At 42.1% G+C, this 23,643-nt stretch overlaps 4 protein-coding genes across 8 annotated transcripts; 3 read left to right on the plus strand and 1 right to left on the minus strand.

Annotated features, from left to right (window-relative positions):
* The first annotated feature begins 646 nt into the window (after positions 1 to 646).
* On the plus strand, positions 647 to 4,429 carry LOC128194683 (uncharacterized). The gene is made up of 3 exons (XM_052870250.1): positions 647 to 2,461; positions 2,570 to 3,949; positions 4,127 to 4,429. The coding sequence occupies exons 1-3, from the start codon at positions 647 to 649 to the stop codon at positions 4,427 to 4,429; spliced, it is 3,498 nt and encodes a 1,165-aa protein (XP_052726210.1).
* Positions 4,430 to 12,487: 8,058 nt separating this feature from the next.
* Positions 12,488 to 15,489, plus strand: LOC128194684 (uncharacterized). The gene is made up of 3 exons (XM_052870251.1): positions 12,488 to 12,585; positions 12,643 to 13,103; positions 15,416 to 15,489. The coding sequence occupies exons 1-3, from the start codon at positions 12,488 to 12,490 to the stop codon at positions 15,487 to 15,489; spliced, it is 633 nt and encodes a 210-aa protein (XP_052726211.1).
* Positions 15,490 to 17,240: 1,751 nt separating this feature from the next.
* Positions 17,241 to 18,536, minus strand: LOC108332585 (uncharacterized). The gene has a single exon (XM_017567907.2). The coding sequence runs from the start codon at positions 18,534 to 18,536 to the stop codon at positions 17,241 to 17,243; it is 1,296 nt and encodes a 431-aa protein (XP_017423396.2).
* Positions 18,537 to 19,544: 1,008 nt separating this feature from the next.
* LOC108322495 (putative pentatricopeptide repeat-containing protein At5g08310, mitochondrial) lies at positions 19,545 to 23,347 on the plus strand. 5 transcript variants are annotated; one of them, XM_052870877.1, is made up of 3 exons: positions 19,545 to 22,233; positions 22,368 to 22,646; positions 22,970 to 23,347. In XM_052870877.1, exon 1 carries the CDS (start codon positions 19,666 to 19,668, stop codon positions 22,132 to 22,134), a length of 2,469 nt encoding a protein of 822 aa, XP_052726837.1. In that variant the 5' UTR covers positions 19,545 to 19,665; the 3' UTR covers positions 22,135 to 22,233; positions 22,368 to 22,646; positions 22,970 to 23,347. The 5 variants fall into 5 exon arrangements, with proteins under 5 accessions (XP_052726837.1, XP_052726838.1, XP_052726839.1 ...); XM_052870878.1 differs by having other exon boundaries at positions 22,973 to 23,347; XM_052870879.1 differs by having other exon boundaries at positions 22,368 to 22,505.
* The last annotated feature ends 296 nt before the right edge of the window (positions 23,348 to 23,643 follow it).

Consider the following 23,643-nt stretch of genomic DNA (forward strand, 5'->3'; position numbering starts at 1 on the left):
GCAAGGTCAATCCTTGTCGGGCTCAAAAAACTAAAAAATATTGTTTGTTTCTTTCGAGTTTTATTTTAAGGGAAAGTTAAACATTTTGAAAACCACATCATATTCGCATATTTAATTAAAGGTACTGCCTTAAGGCAGGCGTTGTAGGGTGCTAATACCTTCCCTACACGTAACCGATTTTTATATCTAGCTCACCCTTGCTTGTTTGTATTGCTTGTGTACGTTTCTTTGGCGATGATCATCCACTTGGATGGGAGCAGATGGTGGAGAGGATACTTTGGAAGCGGCCCTTGATGGAGACGGCAGTGCTGCAACTTAGACTTGCTAGTTTTTATTTCGTGAACTTGTTTTTTTTTTTTTTTGAAAAGACATTTTGTGTATCTTAAGTTTTAAATTCTCCGTAATTTCCATAGAGAAATTCTAATACTCTTGTTGTCAATTCTGCACTATTCTGAGGATGACTGTAATCCTAAATTAACTCTTGACTGCTTTCCTATATTATGCATGATGACGTCTTTATTATATATGCATGACGTATATAATTGGGATGTTACATTTATGGTATCAGAGCAGTTTCTGTCCTTAGAGGATCTTGTAGGATATGTGTGTGCCCTGCTTCTGTTGTGTACTCTTAGTCTTGTGTTGGATGGTTGTTCTTGTTTCCGTGGGTTGGACTAATGGTGTTTCTCTGTATGAGCAGAAAATGGCACCTAGACCACCTCCTCCTCCTCTTTCTCAGCCTGAGCCTTCTGAGAACACCGTAAGACTGGAGGCTGTACTTGAGGCTATGCAACTTCAGAATACTGCCTTGGTGCAACAAAACACCATCGCTCTTCAAAACCTAGAAGCTGCAAGAGTGTCAGCTGAAGATACTCAGAAGTACCTCAGGGAAATGATGGCTAATGGAAGACCTACTCCTGGTGTTTTTGCCCCTATTGCCATTCCAGTTAAGGAGTGGAGTTTGGAGAGTTTTCTCCAACATCATCCCGACAGATTTACTGGCAAGTGCAGTCCGGATGAGGCCGATCATTGGTTCCAAGATATGGAGCGAATCTATGAAGCCAAAGGGTGTCCGGATGAGAAGAAGCTAGCCTACACCCAGTACTTGCTGACAGGAGAAGCTGGACATTGGTGGAACAGTGTGAAGATGATCTTGGAGAGGAACGAGACTCCTATCACTTGGGAGTTGTTCAGAACTAAATTCTACACTAAATACTTCCCAAATAGTGTCAGGTTTGCTAAGGAAGTAGAGTTTCTTGAGTTGACTCAGGGCAGCAAATCGGTATCGGAGTATGCAGATCGTTTTAAACACCTGCTTCGCTTCAACACCATGTCAATAGATGAAGAATGGCAGTGTCGCAAGTTTGAGAATGGCTTGAGGAAGGATATAAAGTTACTAGTAAAAGGATTGTGCATTAAAGAATTCTCCGCTTTGGTAGAGATGGCCCGTGATATGGAAAAGACTAAGGGAGAACTAGAGGGACCTCAGAGACAACAGAACCAGCCACTTAGGGTTGGTGGACCTGTGATATCCCGGGGAGGCTCCAGTTCTAGAAAGACCCCTTTTTCTAGACCCTCTTACTCCGGGTCCAGGGGTTCTTCCTCTCAGTCATCGGAGAAATCCAGTTTTGCCAGTTCCGTTAGATGCTTCAAGTGTGGTGGACCACACCTCCAGATGTCTTGCCCTCAGTTAGAAGGGTATAGGAGGTGTAATATCTGCAGGCAAGAGGGACACTACGCCAGAGACTGTCCTACTACTAGGAGGGCAGGACCACAGCCACGCCAGGCTGGCAGATCTATTCAGAGGGGTGGGCACAGACCTGAGCCAACCGGGAGAGTCTATGCGTTGACTAAGACTGAGGCAACTAGTGCAGGTAATTTAATTATCAACAGTTGTTTGTTATTTGGAGCTTCGTGTGTGACGTTGTTTGATTCGGGGGCGACACATTCTTTTGTGTCTAAAGCTTGTGTGGAGAGGCTTGGTTTAGTTGTCAGAGAGCTTCCGTGTGATCTGGTGGTGTCTACACCAGCAGCTGGGTTAGTCAAGACATCTAATGTGTGCTCCAGATGTCCTATTGAGGTAGAGGGGCGTAGGTTCAGAGTGAACCTTATTTGCTTACCTCTACAGGAGCTAGAGGTAATTCTGGGAATGGATTGGTTAGCAGCCAATCGTATTCTTTTAGATTGCGGTGGTAAGAAGTTAATATTTCCCAAAGAAGAGGAAGACTTGTCGTTATCACTCGGTGTATTGAGGCAAGACATCTTCGAGGGCGCCAGCTGCTTCCTAATTATGTTTCATATGGACGGGACTTCTAATTTGAACTCTTTAGCGATTGGGAACCAGAGTGTAGACCTTCTTGTTGTGAATGACTTCATGGATGTTTTCCCTGAAGAAGTTCCTGGTTTACCTCCTCCGCGAGAAGTGGAGTTCTCTATTGATCTGGTCTCAGGAGCAGGACCAGTATCCATAGCCCCTTATCGGATGGCTCCAGCTGAGCTGGCTGAGTTGAAGAAGCAGATTGAAGAGTTGTTAGAAAAACAGTTTATCCGACCGAGTGCTTCGCCATAGGGTGCGCCAGTGTTGCTAGTAAAGAAGAAAGATGGTAGCTCAAGGTTGTGCGTCGACTATCGACAGTTGAATAAGTTGACAATCAAGAACAAATATCCATTGCCGAGGATCCATGATCTGATGGATCAATTGCATGGAGCTACGGTATTCTCCAAGATTGATTTGAGGTCGGGTTACCATCAAATTTTAGTGAAAGCCGATGATGTGCAGAAGACGGCATTCAGGTCCAGGTATGGTCACTATGAGTATGTGGTTATGCCTTTTGGTGTGACTAATGCTCCAGCCATATTCATGGACTATATGAATCGAATTTTCAGACCCTTCTTGGACAAGTTCGTGGTGGTGTTTATAGATGACATACTTGTCTATTCTAAAACTCGGGAAGAACATGAAGATCACCTTAGGGCAGTGCTTGAAGTGCTGAGAGAAAGAAGATTGTACGCCAAGTTGTCCAAGTGTGAGTTTTGGATGAAAGAGGTTCCTTTTCTTGGACATGTGATTTCAGCTGGAGGAATTGTTGTTGATCCCGCTAAGGTACAAGCAGTGCTTCAGTGGGAGAGACCTAAGACTGTTACAGAAGTCAGGAGCTTTGTGGGTTTAGCGGGCTACTACCGCCGTTTTATTGAGAGTTTATCCTGGATTGTGGCGCCGTTAACACAACTGACTAGGAAGGATCAACCTTTTATTTGGACAGATCGTTGTGAGACTAGCTTCCAAGAGCTAAAGAACAGGTTGACTAGTGCACCGGTTTTGGTTGTCCCTGACACAAGTAAACCTTTTGAGGTTTTTTGTGATGCCTCTCATCAGGGATTAGGGTGTGTACTAATGCAGGAGAAGAAGGTAGTGGCATATGCATCAAGACAACTCAAGGTTCATGAGAAGAATTATCCCACTCATGATTTGGAGTTGGCAGTTGTGGTATTTGCTTTGAAGATTTGGAGACACTACCTGTATGGCGCGCAATTTCAGGTGTTCAATGATCATAAGAGCCTGAAATACCTCTTTGATCAGAAGGAGCTTAATATGAGGCAAAGGCGATGGATGGAGTTTCTTAAAGATTTTGACTTTGATCTCCTTTATCACCCTGGGAAGGCTAATGTGGTGGCGGATGCATTGAGCAGGAAGTCAGTGCATATTTCAGCCTTAATGGTCAGAGAGCTGGAGTTAGTGAAAAGCTTCAGAGATTTGAGGTTGCAGGTAGAATTTGAAGCTGACAGCATCAGATGCAATAATTTGGTGGTGTCCAATGACTTGTTGAAGCATATTAAAGAAGAGCAGTCGAAGGACGTTGAGCTCCAAACGTCCTCCAGTTTGATTGGGACTGAACAAGGAAAAGATTTTGCCTTGGGGGCTGATGGTATCTTAAGGTTCAAAGGCAGAGTCTGTATCCCTAGCAATTCAGAAATGAAGAAGTTAATCCTTGAGGAAGGTCATAAAATTCGTTTTAGCATGCATCGTGGCATGACTAAAATGTATCAAGACCTCAAGGAGTCTTTTTGGTGGTCCGGTATGAAGAGAGATGTAGCTCAGTTTGTTGCGTCATGTTTAACATGTCAGAAGGCTAAGATAGAGCATCAGAGACCGGGAGGTTTGTTGCAACCATTAGAAATTCCAGAGTGGAAATGGGATAGCGTCGCTATGGACTTTGTTACCCATTTGTCACTCACTGTCCGAAGACATGATGCAATATGGGTAATAGTGGACCGATTGACCAAGAGTGCCCACTTCTTGGCAATTGATTTGAGAATGTCTATGGCAAGGTTGGCGCAACTGTATGTTAAGGAGATAGTGAGATTACATGGGGTGCCTTCGAGTATTGTATCATGCTTGTCACTTTCAATGTTACGTTTTCTGATTTAGCAATTTCAATTTAAGTGAGTCACGCAAGTTTTCTTTGATTTAGTTGTAATGTTAGCTTCACTCACCAACCATTTTAATTCTTCGTTTCTTTCCGTGTTCACATTCGCATTTTAATTTAGTTCACTTGCATTCTAAAAAAAATCTTCACAAACCCCCCACAATGTGTTTGATCTGAGACTGAACTAAATTTGGTCCTTGAGAGACGATCTAGGAGTCACTTCCTAGCTTATACTGCATTAATTTTGCAATCAACTTTTGTGTGAGGTGCGACCCTCTCAACAGTATGCGACTCTCAGATAATTTGCCTACAAAAAGAACTTGAGCTCCGGAATTTTCAAAGATACACGTTACTTGATTTGGATCCTAAGAGAATACAAGAGAAAAAGAGACATAACAGCTGATCAAAGGAGCGCTATGTTGTTCTTTCGGTAGTCATGCGAAATCGTTTACAATGTATTCATATTTGGTTTTCTGTTGGACAAACACAACGAGAGCTCGAAATTTTTTAAGATACACACAGTGGCGAATTTTCTGTTATATTTTTTTTTAGAATACTTCATGTAAATGTGATTTTTCCCATTTCATTTTCTTCCTCTAGTTGACGTTTATTACTTTTTAATTTGAAAGTAAAAAAAAATTGTCCTTTCCTTTATCTAGCATGGATATTCAACTGATGGTGAGCTTAAGGTGGGAAATTTTGAAATTTGAGGAACTATTACATGTCTGAATTTGAAAATGGATTGGCAAAATAGATTAGATTAAATAATTTAGAGAGATTACTAGAGTCATTTTCTTGTCACTGAAGTCATGAGTTAAGCAACCGTGTTCCACGTGACAACTAGATTTTCCGATAGAGTAACGTAACTCAGAAGAAAAAGATATACTAGAGTTGTAGAAGTATTCTAACTATGTTTTGTTAAAATTTGATTGATTTGTTGGATTAATTTATATAACATTTAAAACACATTTTCTTAGAATTTGATTGATTTGCTGAACTGATTTAGAGTATTTAAAACACTTTAATCTTCCATCATCACCACGTAGTGTAATTTTAAAAATCAATACACGTAGTGTAATTTTAAGTTATATAAACACGTGCTTCCCTCTTCATTGCGATAGTAGTGTATAACTCCAGTGTTCAGAATCCCCTCATATTTGCATTCTTCGAAATTGAGATATAGCAGAGAAAAACATCCACAATAATCATCAGAGTTATCCTATAAAAAAACTGGCCAATTTAACGCCATTCATTCCATTAAAAAAAGTCAATATATTTTTTTTTAAGGATGAAAAATGGAGGTGCATCCCGAAATGTGTGCCCAGGTCCAATTCTTCTTCTATTTTTTATTTATTTTGTGTTATTTGCACAAAATGAGCTTAAGCCCGAATGGAAGGGGTGCAATTGAAATATTGGGATGACACTTGCTAGTCCAGGCCCAATACCTCTTTTATCCTCTTCAATCAGAAACCACTAGAAACCACTAACTTCTTTCTCATCCAGAAACATGAAACAAATGGGAACGGGAGCTACTTCTTCACCACCCACGGTGACCACCATCTTCGACCAGCCCGCCGCACATCCCCGTGGCCGACCGAGAAACTCACCGGCGTCATCACCCATGCTGGGAGCACCGCCGCACCCTCCATGCGTTCGTGAGGCAAGCTCGGACACCGCGAAGCGTGGACTGCGATGCCGCCGCTCGAACCTCCATCGTCGGAGCAGTTTTGGCCTCCGTCTTCACTCCCTTCTCTTCACTCGAGATAAACCTTCTCATTCTGGAACAATCCCGGCCGTTCACCGTCGAGAGTTACAGATGCCACCAAGCTAGGGTCGCTGCCCTCCGTCGAGCTCGTCGCCGGCCATGGAATCGAGCCTCCTCCTTCCTCTACTCCTTGCACGCGAGGGGGACACTTTCCTTCGTGAATCGCCTCCCAAGCGAGCTCGGCCACCGCGCCGGCCAGGGTTCACTTCTTCATCGTCCACGACAGCTCCACGGCTAGCGTCACCGCACACCCCTTGGCCTCCTAAAAGCCACCGTCAGTGGTGTCGCCCGCGCCAGAAACGGTGTTGGCAATGTCGCCGACGATATTACCGACGATTGCCTTCAATGTACTCTTTAGTATTCCAGTTTTTTTATTCCTTCCTTCTTCGTTTTGAATTGTTGGATTCTTTGTGATTATTGGCAAAAGTGAAGGATGAATCGTGATCGCTAGTGAGAGTCTGATGGTTGGGGGTTTTTGACAGTTGAAAGATGAAGTTGAAGTTGGGTATGAAAAGGAATTTTTGGAGTGAATATGGTGGTGTTGGCCGTGAGTGATGAGGAAGAGATGGGATGAAGATTATAGGTGTTGGAGACGGTGTATGGAGCTGAAAGTAATGGATGAAGGGTTGAAGGCAATGGAGTTGGGAGTGAAAAGGAAGTGGTTTGTTAAGGTTACGGGTGTTGGCCGTGAGGTATTGGAGGGTGAGGATAGGTTAAAGATGAATCCTGTAGGTGGTATCAGGATGAGGATATTGATCTGATCGTGAGCTGTGGGGAAGAGATAGATGTTGGCCGTTCAGTTCTGTCCCCCCAAGACGAAGTGCACGGCGAGAGGGGATAGTGAACAGGACGAGCGGTAATAAGTGAGGAGTGTCAGGACGAACGGTAGAAGAGGGAGAATGATTAGGACGAGCGGCAGACATGGGGAACGATCAGGACGAACGGCAGACATGGGGAACGATCAGCACGAGCGGTAAGAAGTGATGAGGGTCAGGACGAACGATAGAATGACGAACGACCATTTTAAAACAAATTACTGTTTGGGAGAACGCTAAATCAAGACCGAACGTTCACTAAGAATAAACATCATGACCGAACGTTCACTAAGAATAAACATCATGACCGAACGTTCACTAAGAATAAGCATGACCGAACGTTCTCTAACACATAATATGACCGGCCGTTAAACAACACAAGACCGAACGTTCAACATCAAGACCGAACGTTCAACATCAAGGTCGAGCGTTCAACATCAGGACCGAACGTTCAAAGTCTCAAAACCGAAACGTCATATTAAACTCAACACCAATAAGCCAAGACCGAACGCTCGCTACCTGAGAGGCTCCACGGTCGAACGAAGGAACGCTTGAGAATGAGAATTGTCGAACGTCAATGGGCACATCGGAACGGTTAAGGACGAACGGCCGAATGTCTGTGATATTATTCAATGAAGGACGAACGGTTGCATGCAGGTGGAAGGAACTGACCGTAAAACAGTAGTGCACGGTAGAGGACGAACGGTCTCCCAGTGAAGAGGACGAACGGTCTCGATGTTGGCCAACAAAGACCTGTTGCGCAGGGTAGAGGACGAACGGCTCTAAGGATAGAGGACGAACGGTTACCCGTGGAAGAGGACGAACGGCTCGATGTATAGGGCGGACGGTCGCGCTTAGTTGAGTACGAACGGCTCGGTCATACAGCAAAAGGCCGAACGCTTTGTTCTCTTTTTTATTATTATTATTATTATTTTATTATTCATTTTTTTATTTTTTATTTTACACTCATGATGAAAATAAAATACAGCAAACCTATTAGTCAATCCGGACGAAATTGGATGTTGAGAGTTAATAATAACTTATAATCATAATTGATTCATGTGTAATTATATTTTTTTACGAATAAAATTAATTTTCTACGTCATAACTATTTCTATATTAATTAGTTTAATAATAATGCTTTTATACAATTATTCTTTAATTTTCAAATTTTGTTTTAATAATTTTTTCATCTTAATTTTGGTTTGTAAATTTGACGGTTCAGAGATATCCACATAAAATAGGTTTAAAAGTTAAAAAATTTAATTTAATTTGTAAAATTTTGATGGACTAACGAATTTATTTATAGATGGTAATCTATTTTGTCACTAGTTTAAATCAATATCATTCGATTAAGATTTGTGATCAAAATTACATTATTGGCTTAATTACCTACTTAGTCCCCATGTTCGGAGGTAATTTGTTGTTTAGTACCCGGTTTTAAAAATGTAGGCATTTGATACCTATGTTTTGAAATTTGTATCAATTGAATCCTACCCACTTAACGCCGTTATAAATCTAACGTTTTTCTGACATCAACTTTGAATTGTGGACGAGCGGTTGTGGACGAGCGTCCTCTAACCATTAGTCTGACTCAAACCAACACAATTTCCAACCCGAGACCAAAGTACATAATCACAAACGAAGCGCACCCACAACCTACAGGTTTCTAAGGAAGAACTGCTCTGATACCATTAATGTGATACCCAATTATATAATAATCAATATTATATAATAAGGACGTTAACATTCAAATATAGAGAACAGTCGGAATTTTGACGTGTAATTAAATGTGATAAATTACAGTCATCCAAATAAAAGGAGTAATAATTTAAACTTAAACAGTTGAAAGGATTAAACACTACAAGTGTTCAATCAAGAAATTCTAAGAAGACTATTCTGCAAAATCAGTAACCTCCAGCTCTTGCTCCAAGGGAAACTCCGCGACAACATCTGCTCCCATCCAAGTGGATGATCATCGCCAAAGAAACATACCCAAACAGCACATAACAAAAACAATGCAAGGGTGAGCTAGATATAAAAAGCATGTTATACAGATAGAACAGTTAAATTCAATGTTATCATACTTAGATTCGTATAAAAGAGCAATTATAGCATGTTCATTAACCATAATTCCACCCACTCATACAACATGCAAAAGTCATCCAAACATGGTAAATTGACATCTAAAGACTTGTTACTTTATACCCTGACTCGTTACTTTATAGACCGACTCGTTACTTCATAGATAGACTCGTCCGGACTAGAATGTATGTAGAGCTGGGGCGGGTTGTGCACTTGTGATGGACCCTACTGCTTTGCAAAGCCATTGCCGAGGGGTTTCACCCGACCATACACAAGGTTAGTCCGTTACCGCGGAATAGACCTCCAGTGATAGCGCCTACCCTGGGACCTCCCTCTACTCCCACCACACGCGTCAATCCTCTCTAAGTGAGAATGAAAGACCGTTGGAGTGTAGGGATAACCCCCCATATGGAAGCCTCTTACATTCATTCTATACACTAACCGATCCCACCGAGAGATCTTAAATCCCACCATTTTAAATCTCATGATATTTCTTTTGGAACCATGTACATCATAACCCACTTATAACCATACCCTTTCAACCAATCTCGATTACATGAACATGCATTCATAAATTGCAACCGAAATATTTAAATAACATAACTTACTCTAACTTTTAACCCCAATTATGAATAATCAGATACCACCATATTATCCCAACAATTCCAACATATTTCATACATTCACATAATTCATGTCATAGATAATATTCCAAACATTGGTACACATAATTCAATCCAAAAGCACAGGAACTTAAAATTCAACATATTAGTAAAATACTATTTGGACGAGTACTATTCACTGGACACTATTGGACGAACGTTCACTCAATGTTTTAAGGACGAACGCTCACTTCTATATCCAGGACGAACGCTCAAATCAATGTGTTAACGACGAACGCTCACCATTTGGACGAACGCTCCACTATTTGGACGAACGCTCAACAATTTGGACGAACGCTCCAAAAATTTTGACGAACGCTCCACTATTTGGACGAACGCTCAACATGTAACCGAACACTCAACAATTTGGACGAACGCTCCACTATTTGGACGAACGCTCAACATGTAACTTAAGGACGAATGCTCACTAGGACGAACGATCACTGGGAAGGACGAACGCTCACTGCCGAACGCTCACTGGGACGAACGCTCACTGGTGAACACTCACTGGGAAGGACAAACGCTCACTGGCGAACGCTCACTGGGAAAAGCGCTCACTGGGAAGGACGAACGCTCACTGCCGAACGCTCACTGGGACGAACGCTCACTGGTGAACGCTCACTGGGAAGGACGAACGCTCACTGGCGAACGCTCACTGGGAAGGACGAACGCTCACTCAAATGTAGAACGAACGCTAATCTCAAACGAACGCGAACGATCGTCAACTGAAAACCGAATGCTCAGCGTATTAAAAACCGGACGTTCAGACTTTGGCTATGTTGGACGAACGGTCAGAAAATACCGAACGTTCACTCGGACGAATAACTTGGACGAACGTCCCCTAAGACGAACGCTAGAATATTTTGGACGAACGTTCAGAAATTTGTCTGGACGAACATTCAGCAAATAACCGAACGTTCAAAAATTGGCTAAGCCATTTTGGGACGAACGTCCAATTTGAAACCAATTTGGACGAACGGTTCTGCAGAATTTCTGCAGAATTGCAGATTTCCAGAAACATCAAATTCAACCCTTTCTTCCCAGATTTTACCCAGATTTGCATCATACAAAGCATATACAATCAATCAAACAAAAGATCTAGCTCCCCTTACCTCTTGAAGACTTCCTTTGATCTTGAAATGCAGAGTCTTAATCTCCTTCCAAATCTACAAGCTCTCCACTTCACCCTCCCACAGATGTTTTTTGCAGCAACCAATTTAATCTGCCAAACTCCAGCCCCCCCCCCCCCCCCCCCCCCTTGAATCCATAAGTTCTTTAAAAGGGAAGGAAGATCCTGCACTGGTGAGACTCTTAAGCCTGCTGCCCACTTAAAGCTTCTCCCCCACCTCTTCAACAGATGCCCCCCGTGAAGCCCTTCCCCACTTCCAAGTAAAACCAAATTCTCCTCCTTTTTCATGGCATCCCGTGACTCCCTAAATGCTTCCCCCACTCCTTTAAAAATAATAAAAGAAATACTAGGTCCTTACAGATTGCAGATGAGTTCAGCCTATCATCCACAGACGGACGGCCAATCTGAGAGGACAATCCAGACGCTGGAAGATTTTGTTAGCAAAATGATGAAGATGAAGTTTTAATGATGTCCAAATCAAGTCAAGACCAATCAAGAATCAAGATGTTATGAAGACTTGTATTGATATGGAAAGCTTTTGTAATACTCTTAGAAATATGTATAGGACTTAGATTAGAAAAAGAAAGTGTTTTGTAAAAGTACTGTAGCACAATACTGTAGCAAAATACTGTAGCACAATTTATGTAGCAAAACACTGTAGCTAATCGATTAACAAGGGTGGTTAATCGATTAGCGCTAATCGATTAGCAGAGGCTGTTAATCGATTAGCAAGGTGTCCGTTTGAAAAACTAGTCGTTTTCGAGACGTTGGACTATCCGTTGTTTTGTCTTTTAGTGACTAATCGATTAGCAACTTAAGATAATCGATTATCACAGTAAGAAAGCCTAAAAACGAAAAATGGAAGAGCCTTTGGATGAGTCTATAAATAGACTCTCATTTCCTCTCAAGAAAAACAACCAACAACACAGAAACTCTTCCCTTGTGCTCAAATACTCAGAAATTCTTGAGACTTGTGTGTTCTTGTTCGGCTTGTGAAACTCGTGTCTGTGGAGCTGGTGAAGTGCTGCTACGGTGACAGAGGAAATAGCCGGTTCATCCTTGGTGTGTCTAAGGAGGTGTTCGGAAGAGAATCATCCTTCGTGAAGTATTCGGAGGAGGTGTTCATCCTTCGTGAAGTATTCAGAGGAGGTGTTCATCCTTTCTGAAGACTCAAAGGAGGTGTAGTTTCATCTCTTGTGGTATCAAGAGAGGTGTTTTCTAAACTCTTACAAATTGTATCTTTGTGATTGTAGTTTGTAATTGTTTTGTGAGTAGTTAATTGTTTATCTTGTTTGAGATAAACGACTGGACGTAGTATTGGTAAGATCCGAACCAGGATAAAATCATCTGTGCAAATTTCTCTCAACTTTACTCTCTTTATTTATCAATATTAATTGCTAAGTAAGTTTAATTGAGTAGAAATTAAAAGGCACACGTTTGAATTAAAAACCCTCTTGGTTTGTTATTCCACGCTAACCATTCCGCTGCAGCCGCTCCTGACAGATTTATTGAGGACGTGCGTCCTAGATCACTTAGGCGCTTGGGATGAAGTCCTGTCGCTAGTGGAATTCACGTATAACAACAGTTTTCAGGCAAGCATTGGAATGGCACCGTTTGAAGCACTCTATGGGAGAAAATGCCGAACGCCACTTTGTTGGTTCCAGGAAGGAGAGAACGTGCTAACTGGACCTGAGCTTATCCAGTAAACGACCAAGAAAGTCAAGCAAATTCAGGAGAGGTTGAAGACGTCTCTGAGCAGGCAGAAATCTTATGCGGATAAGAGGAGAAGACCTTTGGAGTTCGCTGCAGGAGATCATGTGTTTCTTCGACTCAACCCGATCATTGGTGTAGGCCGAGCCGTTCGTCCAAAGAAGCTGTCTCCCAAATTCATTGGACCATATCAAATCCTGAAGAAAATTGGACCAGTAGCATACGAGCTTGCATTGCCACCTCAACTGTTGAACCTTCACCCTGTATTCCACGTTTCCCAACTTCGGAAGTACATAGCGAATCCATCCCACGTACTGGAGTTGGAAGACATTCAACTTCGTCCAGACCGAACGTTGGAGATGCAGCCGGTGCGAATTGAAGAAAGTGATACCAGATATTACAAGCGGAAAGCTGTCCGAATGGTGAAAGTGTTATGGGACGCAAGAACTGGTGACTCAACGTGGGAAGTGGAAAGCGCCATGAAGGACTTGTATCCTAATCTATTTCCGGGTGAGTCTTTAATTTTTGAGGATGAAAATTTTTGTAGATAGGTGGAATGTGAGACCTCGAAAAATTTAACCATAATTATCTTGTCTAAATCTCAATTAATACACTGCTGAGTCACCTGTTAGCTTCCATAAATGCACCCACGCCACACGTCCAGTGCATTAAAAACGCACTTTGCACTGCATGCACGAGCGCCACGTGTCACGTTAGAAGTTTCAGAAATCAGAAGTGGGAGTGCAGGTGTCAGTAGAGGAGACGCTCATTCGTTTGGGCGTGGAAATTAAGAAAACTGAGTTTCTGGAAAAACTCTCTCTCACCTGCATGCACTCTTCTTCTTCCTTAGAACCCAACCTTTCATTTTCTCTAACTTCTCTCTAGAACCTCCTAACTTCCCTCTACTGTAACTCATCACCTTCTTCTCCGATCACGTTTCAGAACCGTAGAAACGTTCCCTGAGACGTGAGCGTCATTCTGGATCGAACAGAATTTGGATTGGAAACTGGTAAGTTCTCGTCGCTAAGCGTTCGTCCATTTGGTTTCATGCAAACCCTAGTTCTGGTTGCATGCATGGGTTATAGGACTAAGTTGTTTTGATTTCTGGTATTTTTAGATTGAGTGGAAATTGTTGAGCGAAACCTGAGGGTAGAACGCTGTTAGAGGAAGCACTAAATCTTGCTTTTTGAGAGTACACTGCTATCCAGGTAAGGGAAGCTTATAAATTTAATTTATACTTGTATGTGGTATGATATACTTGGATGCATGAAAAGTATGCTGATTTAACTGTTATGAACGTTCGCTGATAATGAATATGGCATATGTTGGTTGTAATGTATGAGTATGTTTGATACGTATGGATTGAAGGATGGATGATTACTGTAATGTATGAGTTATTATTATGATGAATTCTATAAAGTCTGTGAATTGATACTGGATGTGAAGTTATAAAGTATGAATCGTATGAAAATTGTGAAAGTTAATATAGTTTAAATAAATCTGGATATAATGATTTTCTCTATGATAAAGTACGCTCGTCATCATACGGTCTTATACCGTTCGGTTTTCCTGAAATTGACTTAGAATGGAATTCTTTCATTCGGAAAGAATTCTGATCGAGAACGAGCGTCCTCATTTGAATTACTTTCTGAGCGTTCGATTCGGCTCAGTTGTATATAAATACCTTAAACTTTAAAATCAGTAACGTTCGGTCTTATACCAAGCGTTCGTCCTAAATAACGCTCGGTCTTATATCAAGCATTCGTTCTAAATAGCACTCGGTCTTATACCGAACGTTCGTCTTAATCAGTGTTAGGTCATCTACCTAGCGTTCGTTCTAATGTAGTGTTCGGTCTTATACCGACCGCTCGTCCTTACCTTTGATCTCTTAACGGACGTAAATAGCGTTCGTCCAAATACTTAGTAAATGGTTATTGATGCGTTCGGTCATTGACTGACATTCGATTCCTTTAAACTAATGATTCTCAGCGTATTCAATTTCTCGTCTTGTTGTATATTCATCCAATTGGATTTGGCTTAACTTCTTGGTACGTAGAATATTTTGAAAAGTTGTTGTATCACTTTAGAGTCTTTTCATTCAAATGATTCGAGTAGCTGTGTCGTTCGTCAAATGATCAGTTGTCGTTTTATTCTAATTGGTGACGAGTCCTTCTCGGGTTAGCGGTTAACGTTCGTCCTCGTCCTTCAGAGGGTTGAACACTCGTCTTTTTATGAAAGTGGAACAAAGAATGAAAATGTACTTAAGAGGAAGTATTATGATGTGCGAACACTATGAGAACTGAATTTATGGTTGTGGAATTTGAACGAGCGTTCCAAGGAGGAACGTCTCTTACATATATATTGAATATTAAATTTGGTAAAGTATGACTGTGGATAAGTTAAGACTCGCTGTCCATCCTGATGTTCCGTGATGCTCATCTTCACGTAGAAGAGGGTAGTTCATGTGTGGGAACGGTAGGAGGTCCTTAGTCCATAAGTTAACATGGGCGACGTAAGAACGGACTAACCTCGAGTTGCAGCTGTTTGGTGTATCCCAGTTACTACATCACTCGGGTGCAAGGACGCTTGTAACTACACAGGTTCATACAGTCCGGACGGTCTGTCTTATATATATATATATATATTACTATGTTATTCTATGTGAAGTTACATGCTGTGTGTGTGAATTGTATTGTTAAATGTATGTGTTGATTGTATGAATTAAATTATATAAGCTTACCCTTTCGTTTTTCCTTGTGTTGTCCATTTGTCTATGTACGTTCGTCCTGTCTTGTAATGATCATCTGTGTGGATGTGAGCAGAAGGCGAGGCCACCTTAGAGGATGTGATCGAAGAAGAGAACTTAATCGATGTTGAAGTTAAAGCGGAGCAGTAGGACGTTCGTCCTTTTTAAAGAGTTTAGATTTCGCTTTTGAATTGGACGTTCGGTTATTTTATTTTGTAAAACCGTTCGTCCTGAAACTGTATTATTTTCGTTTCCTGTACATTGGTTCTGTACTTTAAGCCGTTCGGCTTTTGTTCTTCGTTTTCTTAGTATAAAGACTGTTTATTATACTGTTAATTGTAATTGTTTCGGTGGAAACTTTTGGGACCGAGAAACTAACCTGTTGATGTGTCTGGGCCGCTTGCTTGCTTCCAAACTTTGTTATTGACCGATCGGTGTTGGCACAAACCGATCGGTCTTCTTCTTGACGAGGGGGGATGTACCTGCAAAAGGTACTCCGACGCTCAAGTTAGGCGTGTGATTTGAAGAGCCTTGGCTCTTGGTTGAATATTTAGTGAATAATGCACGAATGGAACCCACCTGGCCTTTGGCCCTGGCTTTGTATTTATAATTTACCTCATGGATCCTAAGCTGATACAAGCCCAATAAAATATAAACAGAATAAGATATAAACAGATTACCTGAATATCCGGTTGGTTGTTTGTAACCACTCGGTTAATTTTATACTATACATTATGCCCCCCAAGTCCGAGTTAAGCGATTGGCTTTAGCCGTGGTTAACTATAGGACTGATGAGTTTGAGGGAGGCTGCGTTGGCGGAACTGAAAGCGTTTTACCGCTCAACCTTCAATAGTAACCAAGCGGAATTTACCGCTCGGTCTTCGACATTTGTCGAAAGGGTTTTACCTCTCGATCTTCGACATTAACCGAGCGGGATTTACCGCTCGTCCTTCAACAGGAACCGAGAGGAATTTACCTCTCGGTCTTCGACATTTGTCGAGAGGGTTTTACCTCTCGACCTTCGACAGTAACTGAGCGGGATTTGTCGCTCGTCCTTTAACAGGAACCGAGAGGAATTTACCTCTCGGCCTTCGACATTTGTCGAGAGGGTTTTACCTCTCGACCTTCGACAGTAATCGAGTGGGATTTACCGCTCGTCCTTCAATAGGAACGGAGAGGAATTTACCTCTCGGTCTTCGACATTTGTCGAGAGGGTTTTACCTCTCGACCTTCGACAGTAACCGAGCGGGATTTGTCGCTCGTCCTTTAACAGGAACCGAGAGGAATTTACCTCTCGGTCTTCGACATTTGTCGAGAGGGTTTTACCTCTCGACCTTCGACAGTAATCGAGTGGGATTTACCGCTCGTCCTTCAACAGGAACGGAGAGGAATTTACCTCTCGGTCTTCGACATTTGTCGAGAGGGTTTTACCTCTCTTCCGAGGGGGATTTACCGCTCGGTCTTCGACCTAGGAGTGCTTCCTAGGGAACGGGCTTTACCGTTCGGCTTTGAGAGGGTTTTACCTCTGCTTTGAGCTAGGAGTGTTTCCTAGTGAACGAGATTTACCGTTCGTCTGAGGGTTTTACCTCTCTTCCAAGGGGGATTTACCGCTCGGTCTTCGACCTAGGAGTGCTTCCTAGGGAACGGGCTTTACCGTTCGGCTTTGAGAGGGTTTTAACTCTCTTCTGAGCTAGGAGTGTTTCCTAGTGAACGGGATTTACCGTTTGTCGTTGAGAGGGGGCTTTCGTATTGACTAGGATATTCTTGATCGAAATTGGTAACCGATGATCGAGCGTGAATTGCTCGGTTTTATTCATTGCATAATGAAAGTTTAGTGAAATAACAAAAGGCTAAATCAAGAATTTAAACATGACATTAAATAGAGATTTGGATTCCTATCTTCAGTTTATAACTCCGCGAACCGATCGCTCACGATGGCGAGCAGGACTGCGACTATAGTCTCGCCTTCGTTTGTTCTTCCTATACGCTCGTTCGGGACTTCTTCTTGCTTCTTGTATGTATTTACGGAGGTGTCCTGCCCGAACGAGATGCTCTATTTCGTTTTTCAGCGTAATGCATTCTTCTGTAGTATGCCCCCGATTCTGATGGAAATGACAGCTCTTCCTTTCATCTGCGTATCTTGGAGATGGTTTCGTTTGGAGTGTGAGAAGTTCAGCGTTTAGAGCTTCTTCAAGAACTTTTGCCCTAGGCGTGTTTACGGGTGTATAGTGATTAAATTTAAATGTTCGGGAAAGCTCCCCGCTTTTACCATTATTGTCGAACGGTCGTTTACCGTCCTTTCTACCTCTGCTTGCCTCAGTTTCTTGTTGTCGCTTTCTTTGTGAAATTCGCATGTCCTCCATGCGGATGAACTCGGCGATTCGTTCTTGGAGCTCCTCCATTGTTTTTGGCGGTCGTGCATACAATTTCTCAGCAAAGTACCCTGGTTTTAGACAGGAAGGCAAATTGGTGATAATAAAAGATTGACTTACCTCTTTAACTCGTCGTGCAGTTTCCATATACCTTTTCATAAAGGCCTTCAAAGTTTCTCCCTTTTCCTGTTTAGTATTTACCAATTCCGCTAGCGTTACTTCCTGATTACGATTGGAGGCGTATTGCCTTTTAAAAAGGTTTTCCACAGTGGCGAAACAATCCACTGTGTTTGGGGGAAGAGTGTTATACCACTCTAATGCTTCGTCCTTGAGTGATAAGGAGAAGGCTCTGCACATAACCGGATCACTGTCCGTGTAGAACACCATTGCGTTGGTGAAAATCCTGAGATGATTGTCGGGATCTGTCGAGCCATCATACTTATCCAATATAGGAGGGTTCTTCTCTGGCATTGGAGTTTGCATGATGATCGCAGTAAAAGGGAGCAGACTGGAGGGCCGATCAGTTCGTAAGGGGGACGGTTCCCTTCTTTCCCGATCGTTCGGGTCAGTATGCCGAGATGGCTGCTGATTACGACTTCCAGCGTTATCATTGTGTTGGTTGTTACCCCGATCGGCTGTGGACTCTGAGTGTTGAGCTGACCGCTCGACACGAGCTCGTTCTGCTCTTAACATTGTAATTTCTTCTGCATGCCTTCGCTGCATCTCTTGTTGTGCGTGCGTTTGTGCTTGTATGGTTCTGGCTTGTGCCTGTATTTGCGCCTGCATCTGCGCTATCAAATCTCTGGTGTGTTGTTCTTCCTCCATGCTCCTCGTGGTCACCATTTGGGCTTGCCGCTCGGCCCCACGGTGGGCGCCAAAATGTTTCGGTAGATATTTTTGGGACCGAGAGACTAACCTGCTGATGTGTCTGGGCCGCTTGCTTGCTTCCAAACTTTGTTATTGACCGATCGGTGTTGGCACAAACCGATCGGTCTTCTTCTTGACGAGGGGGGATGTACCTGCAAAAGGTACTCCGACGCTCAAGTTAGGCGTGTGATTTGAAGAGCCTCGGCTCTTGGTTGAATATTTAGTGAATAATGCATGAATGGAACCCACCTGGCCTTTGGCCCTGGCTTTGTATTTATAATTTACCTCATGGATCCTAAGCTGATACAAGCCCAATAAAATATAAACAGAATAAGATATAAACAGATTACCTGAATATCCGGTTGGTTGTTTGTAACCACTCGGTTAATTTTATACTATACAGTAATTAATTCTAATTTATGGTAATTACTGTATTTTGGGATGTTACAACATTCAACAAAAGAATTTTATATGACAAACTATAAAAAATAAAAATTTTACACCGATATTAAAAATTCATCCAATCAATAGATTTGAATTTAAAATCTATCCATAATTAATATTTCAAATATTTATATAGATATCAGAATTCGATTATTGAAAAATCGAATTTTCAACTGTGTTACTTTTATAATTTCTTTTTTGAAATTTTTTTCATTTTCTTTAAAATAAAAATAATAATAATAATTTTTTTTTCAACTTTCCAAAATAATAAAATTATATATTTAAAATATACTTATAACTAAAAATTTATTTTAAATAAGTTTTTATAAAATCAATATTTATATATTTATATTTAATTAAAAGATATTAAATATCATGTAAATTTTGAAAATTATTAAACTTGTAAAATAAATAAAAGAAATAAGTAAAAAGAACATTAAAAATGAATTAATTTAATTTGGGACTAGTCCCGTCCCAACCATACCGGGGATTGGAACTTTCAAAAAACCCGTAGGCTAGAAAATTGAGGCTTGATTTTAGAAGGAGTCACTGTCAACCCATGGATCAGAGGCTCAAATGACACCTCTATACATAGGAATGTAATGCAAATGTCAATTGGAGTGGTTCGTGCGAAAGAGTGTTAATGGCCGTCGCAATCCAGAAACTCAAAATCCCTTCTATTTTCTCTGTAATCGCCAAACTCTCATATTCGAGATCACCCCATAACAATCTTCATTATGATTCTTCTGTGGCCGACAACCTCGTCTCCGTCTTCACCCAACAACCCAACGCCGCCGGGCCCGAACTCAACCTCTTCGCTCCCATCCTCACGCCTCCCCTTGTCGAGTCCGTTCTCACGCGCCTCCCCACTTGGAAACTCGCCCTCTCCTTCTTCCAGTGGGCCTCCGATCAACACCAGTATGGCTACCGCCATAATTGTTACACCTACAATACCATCGCCTCTATCTTCTCCCGCTCCCGCCAAACCACCCATCTCAAAACGGTCGTCAAACAGCTCGTGGAGTCCGCTCCTTGTTCCTTCACGCCCGGTGCCTTGGGCTTCCTCATTCGGTGTTTGGGCGAAGTGGGCCTTGCGCAGGAGGCCCACCACCTGTTCGATGAAATGCGGGTGAAGGGTCTTTGCGTTCCCAATGTTTACTGCTACAACTGCTTGTTGGAGGCTCTGTCCAAGGCCGGGGAGGTTGATTTGGTGGAGGCTAGGTTGGAGGAGATGAAGGGGTTTGGATGGGAATTTGATAAGTTCACGCTGACGCCTGTCGTGCAAGCTTATTGCAAAGCTCGCAGGTTTGATCAGGCTCTGAGGGTTTATGATGGGATGAAGGAAAAGGGTTTGATTGATGCGCGTGTTTGCTCTGTGCTGGCATTGTCGTTTTCCAAGTGGGGGGATGTGGATAAAGCGTTTGAGTTGGTGGAGAGGATGGATGGACAGGGGGTGAGGCTAAGTGAGAAGACTTTCTCTGTTTTGATTCATGGGTTTGTCAAGGAGGATCGGGTTGATAGGGCCCTTCAGTTGTTTGAGAAAATGTGTCGGGTTGGCTTCACTCCTCCTGTTTCATTATTTGATGTTCTCATTGGAGGACTGTGTAAGAGTAATGATGCTCAGAGAGCTCTGAGCTTGCTTTCGGAGATGAAGCAGTTTGTGGTTGCCCCAGATATTGGAATCTTTACGAAGTTGATATCGGCTTTTCCAGACAGAAGTGTGATTACCAAGTTGCTGGAAGAGGTTCTGGAAGATAAAGAGGAGAAAATTCTCGTTTTGATTTACAATGCTGTTTTGACTTGTTATGTTAATGAGGGACAGGTGGATGAAGCCTGCCGCCTTCTTCAGATGATGATTCAGAGCAAATTCACTGATGTCGAGATGGATGATTTCTTCAAGGACAAGAGATTGGTTTTCCCAAATGCCGCTTCCTTTAGCATCGTGATTGATGGCTTACTCACAAATGGTCAGTTGGACCTCGCTCTAAGTCTTTTCAATGACCTTAAACAATTTGTTGGTAGGCCAAGCGTTTTGATTTACAACAATCTGATCAATGGTCTCTGCGATTCTGATAGATTGGACGAGAGCCGTGAGCTGTTGAGAGACATGAAAGAATCAGAAATTGAACCAACTCATTTCACTTACAACTCAATTTATGGATGCCTGTGTAAAAGAAAAGATGTCGTAGGAGCTATCGATATGTTGAAAGTGATGCGTGCTTGTGGGCATGAACCGTGGATAAAAAATTCCACCCTTCTTGTGAAAGAACTGTGTGATCGTGGCCGGGCTGTAGAAGCATGCGATTTTCTTGACAGCATGGTTCAGCTAGGTTTCCTTCCTGACATAGTTTCCTATTCTGCAGCAATGGGGGGTTTGATCAAGATTCAAGAAGTGGACCGAGCATTGAACTTGCTCAGGGATTTGTGTTCTCGTGGCCATTGTCCTGATGTGGTGGCTTTTAATATAGTGATCAGAGGGCTCTGCAAGGTCAACCGAGTTGCAGAAGCTGAAAAATTGTTGGATGAGATTTTTGTAAAGGGCCTCTGTCCCTCAGTTGTGACTTACAGTCTGCTTATAGATAGTTGGTGCAAAAGTGGTTCTGTTGATAGGGCGATGTCTCTTCTGTCGAAAATGTCTGAAGAAGACAGGGAGCCCAATGTCGTCACTTACTCAACTTTGGTGGATGGGTTTTGCAGAGAAGAAAGGCCTGATGATGCACTCTTGGTTTGGAAAGAGATGGAAAGAAAAGGTTGTTCTCCTAATCGAGTTGCTTTTATGGCACTTATTTATGGTCTTTGCATTTGCAAGAGGCCATCTGCTGCACTCCATTATTTACGCGAGATGGAACAGAAAGAAATGAAGCCCGACTCGTTCATTTATATTGCATTGCTCAGTGCTTTTCTGTCTGATATGGACTTGGCCTCTGCATTTGAGATTTTTAAGGAGATGGTTTATTCAGGATTTTTCCCAGAATCCCATGATAAAAGTTACCCCGTTGTGATGGATGCAATAGACAAATTTTCCAAGGATCACAGAACATCCTCTGGTATGAAAGTTTTAAGTGAAGAGGGCAAACTTCCTACGCATTGCTTGATAAACGTCGGATTATAAAGGTTAATCAAATTGTTTATGCCACTGCCAAAGGAATGTTACATCGGACAAGTAAAAATTGAAGCATTTGAAAAGAAACAAATGTACACAAAAAGAAAGGTATGTGATGAGTCGATATTTTCTTCACTTAAAATGTCTGGTATTTTTCTGTTTTTACTAATTGTGCTTAAATTGACCAGTAATTCTTATTTTAACTAATTTGAATTATCTGAGCTAATTATTTTCGTTATTAGGAAAAGAAGCTTTGAAGTCCAGTAGCATCCAGAAGCACATGGCCCAACACGCAATGGGGGTGTCTAGGCTTGGAGCTGGAGGTGACGTCTAGCAAGAGGGAGCTCTCGGATCCAGCATTCCAGCTTGGAAGCACGGAGGTAAGCAAGTCCAGCTTGGGGGGAGAATAAGCAGCTACCGAGAGAAGCCACCACTCTCTGGTTTTTGGGGGGTTTTTCGTCCAGGAGGAGAGTAGCCACCACCGAAAGGGAGAGTAGAGTTGGAGAGATGGAAGGTTACGGGTGAGGGCTGGGGCACTAGCTGAAGCCGCCACTTACATGTTTTTTTTAGATGGAGCTTTCTTAATGTTTTGAAGGGGGCCTGGAATGGGAAGCACGGTTATGTGCTCCAGCCGCCACATTTACTGAGTTTTTTTTTCTCTTCCTGAACGTTTGGATTTTGAGAGGAAAAATTGTGAACATTGTTACGGTTGAATGAAAAGCATCTACTTTAATTTTATATTGCTGATTTTACACATTGCCATTTTCATTTGGTTCATGCATTTTCTTTATTGAGGTTTTTAATCTATCCATGAAAGAGTAACGTTGGTGTGCACGGTATCCAGCAGAAGAAGCCTGCACCGTCCATTCCAGAAAAACTCACGGTCTTGCTGCACAGAGGAAAAACAATCCAGCTCTTCACGCTACAGCTCACTGCCACACATGAAGAAGCAAGCAAAGAATGCAGCTCCCATCTAGCACATCTGGCAGCAACGTCCAAATCCAGCAAGCTTGAAGAGAAGAGTGTCACGGCCCTGGTCCAGTGTTGGAAACGGAAGAGAAGATGGAAGCTTGTATAGGAGTAGGAGTAGGGTAGAGGCTTCCTAGTTTTCGGCTCTGTGTAATTTTTCCCCCTCCCCCTTGGGGAGGTTTGGGGTTTCTTTTCCATTTCCAGTGATCAATATGATGTGATGTTAGTATAATTTCTTGTTTTCTGTAATGAACTTCAGTGTAATTTCCAGTCTCATTTCAAATTCCGCTTCTGAGCTTCCAGGTTTATTTACTGTTTTATTTCTGTCGCAGTTTAATTTCCGCCAGTCTCATGCTTTCTGCGATTTTAAATTTCTGCTGATATGATGTTTTACGCTGCTGTTTGAACATTTCATTTTCTCTGATGCACTTTAAATTTTCGTTTTTATTATTCTGCTGCAAATTTCTCCTTCTGTTTTACTGTTTTGAAATCTGAAATTACATTTTCTGCAAGCTGTTTGCTTTTCTGAACCAAAGTTTTCTGAACGTT

The sequence above is a fragment of the Vigna angularis genome, chromosome 11, assembly GCF_016808095.1.
Source record: "Vigna angularis cultivar LongXiaoDou No.4 chromosome 11, ASM1680809v1, whole genome shotgun sequence".
NCBI classification, from domain to species: Eukaryota; Viridiplantae; Streptophyta; class Magnoliopsida; order Fabales; family Fabaceae; genus Vigna; species Vigna angularis.

What these genes read in the sequence shown, in the direction of transcription:
- LOC128194684 (XM_052870251.1), top strand. Translation starts at nt 12,488, where the DNA reads ATGGCACCGTTTGAAGCACTCTATGGGAGAAAATGCCGAACGCCACTT. An exon ending in ACTGGACCTGAGCTTATCCA is followed by an intron (nt 12,586 to 12,642) that starts GTAAACGACCAA and finishes GTCTCTGAGCAG; the next exon opens with GCAGAAATCTTATGCGGATA. An exon ending in GTATCCTAATCTATTTCCGG is followed by an intron (nt 13,104 to 15,415) that starts GTGAGTCTTTAA and finishes GGATGTGAGCAG; the next exon opens with AAGGCGAGGCCACCTTAGAG.
- LOC128194683 (XM_052870250.1), top strand. Translation starts at nt 647, where the DNA reads ATGGTTGTTCTTGTTTCCGTGGGTTGGACTAATGGTGTTTCTCTGTAT. An exon ending in TGGTCTCAGGAGCAGGACCA is followed by an intron (nt 2,462 to 2,569) that starts GTATCCATAGCC and finishes GCTTCGCCATAG; the next exon opens with GGTGCGCCAGTGTTGCTAGT. An exon ending in TCTTAAGGTTCAAAGGCAGA is followed by an intron (nt 3,950 to 4,126) that starts GTCTGTATCCCT and finishes TTAACATGTCAG; the next exon opens with AAGGCTAAGATAGAGCATCA.
- LOC108332585 (XM_017567907.2), bottom strand. Translation starts at nt 18,536, where the DNA reads ATGGAGGAAGAACAACACACCAGAGATTTGATAGCGCAGATGCAGGCG.
- LOC108322495 (XM_052870876.1), top strand. Translation starts at nt 19,666, where the DNA reads ATGGCCGTCGCAATCCAGAAACTCAAAATCCCTTCTATTTTCTCTGTA.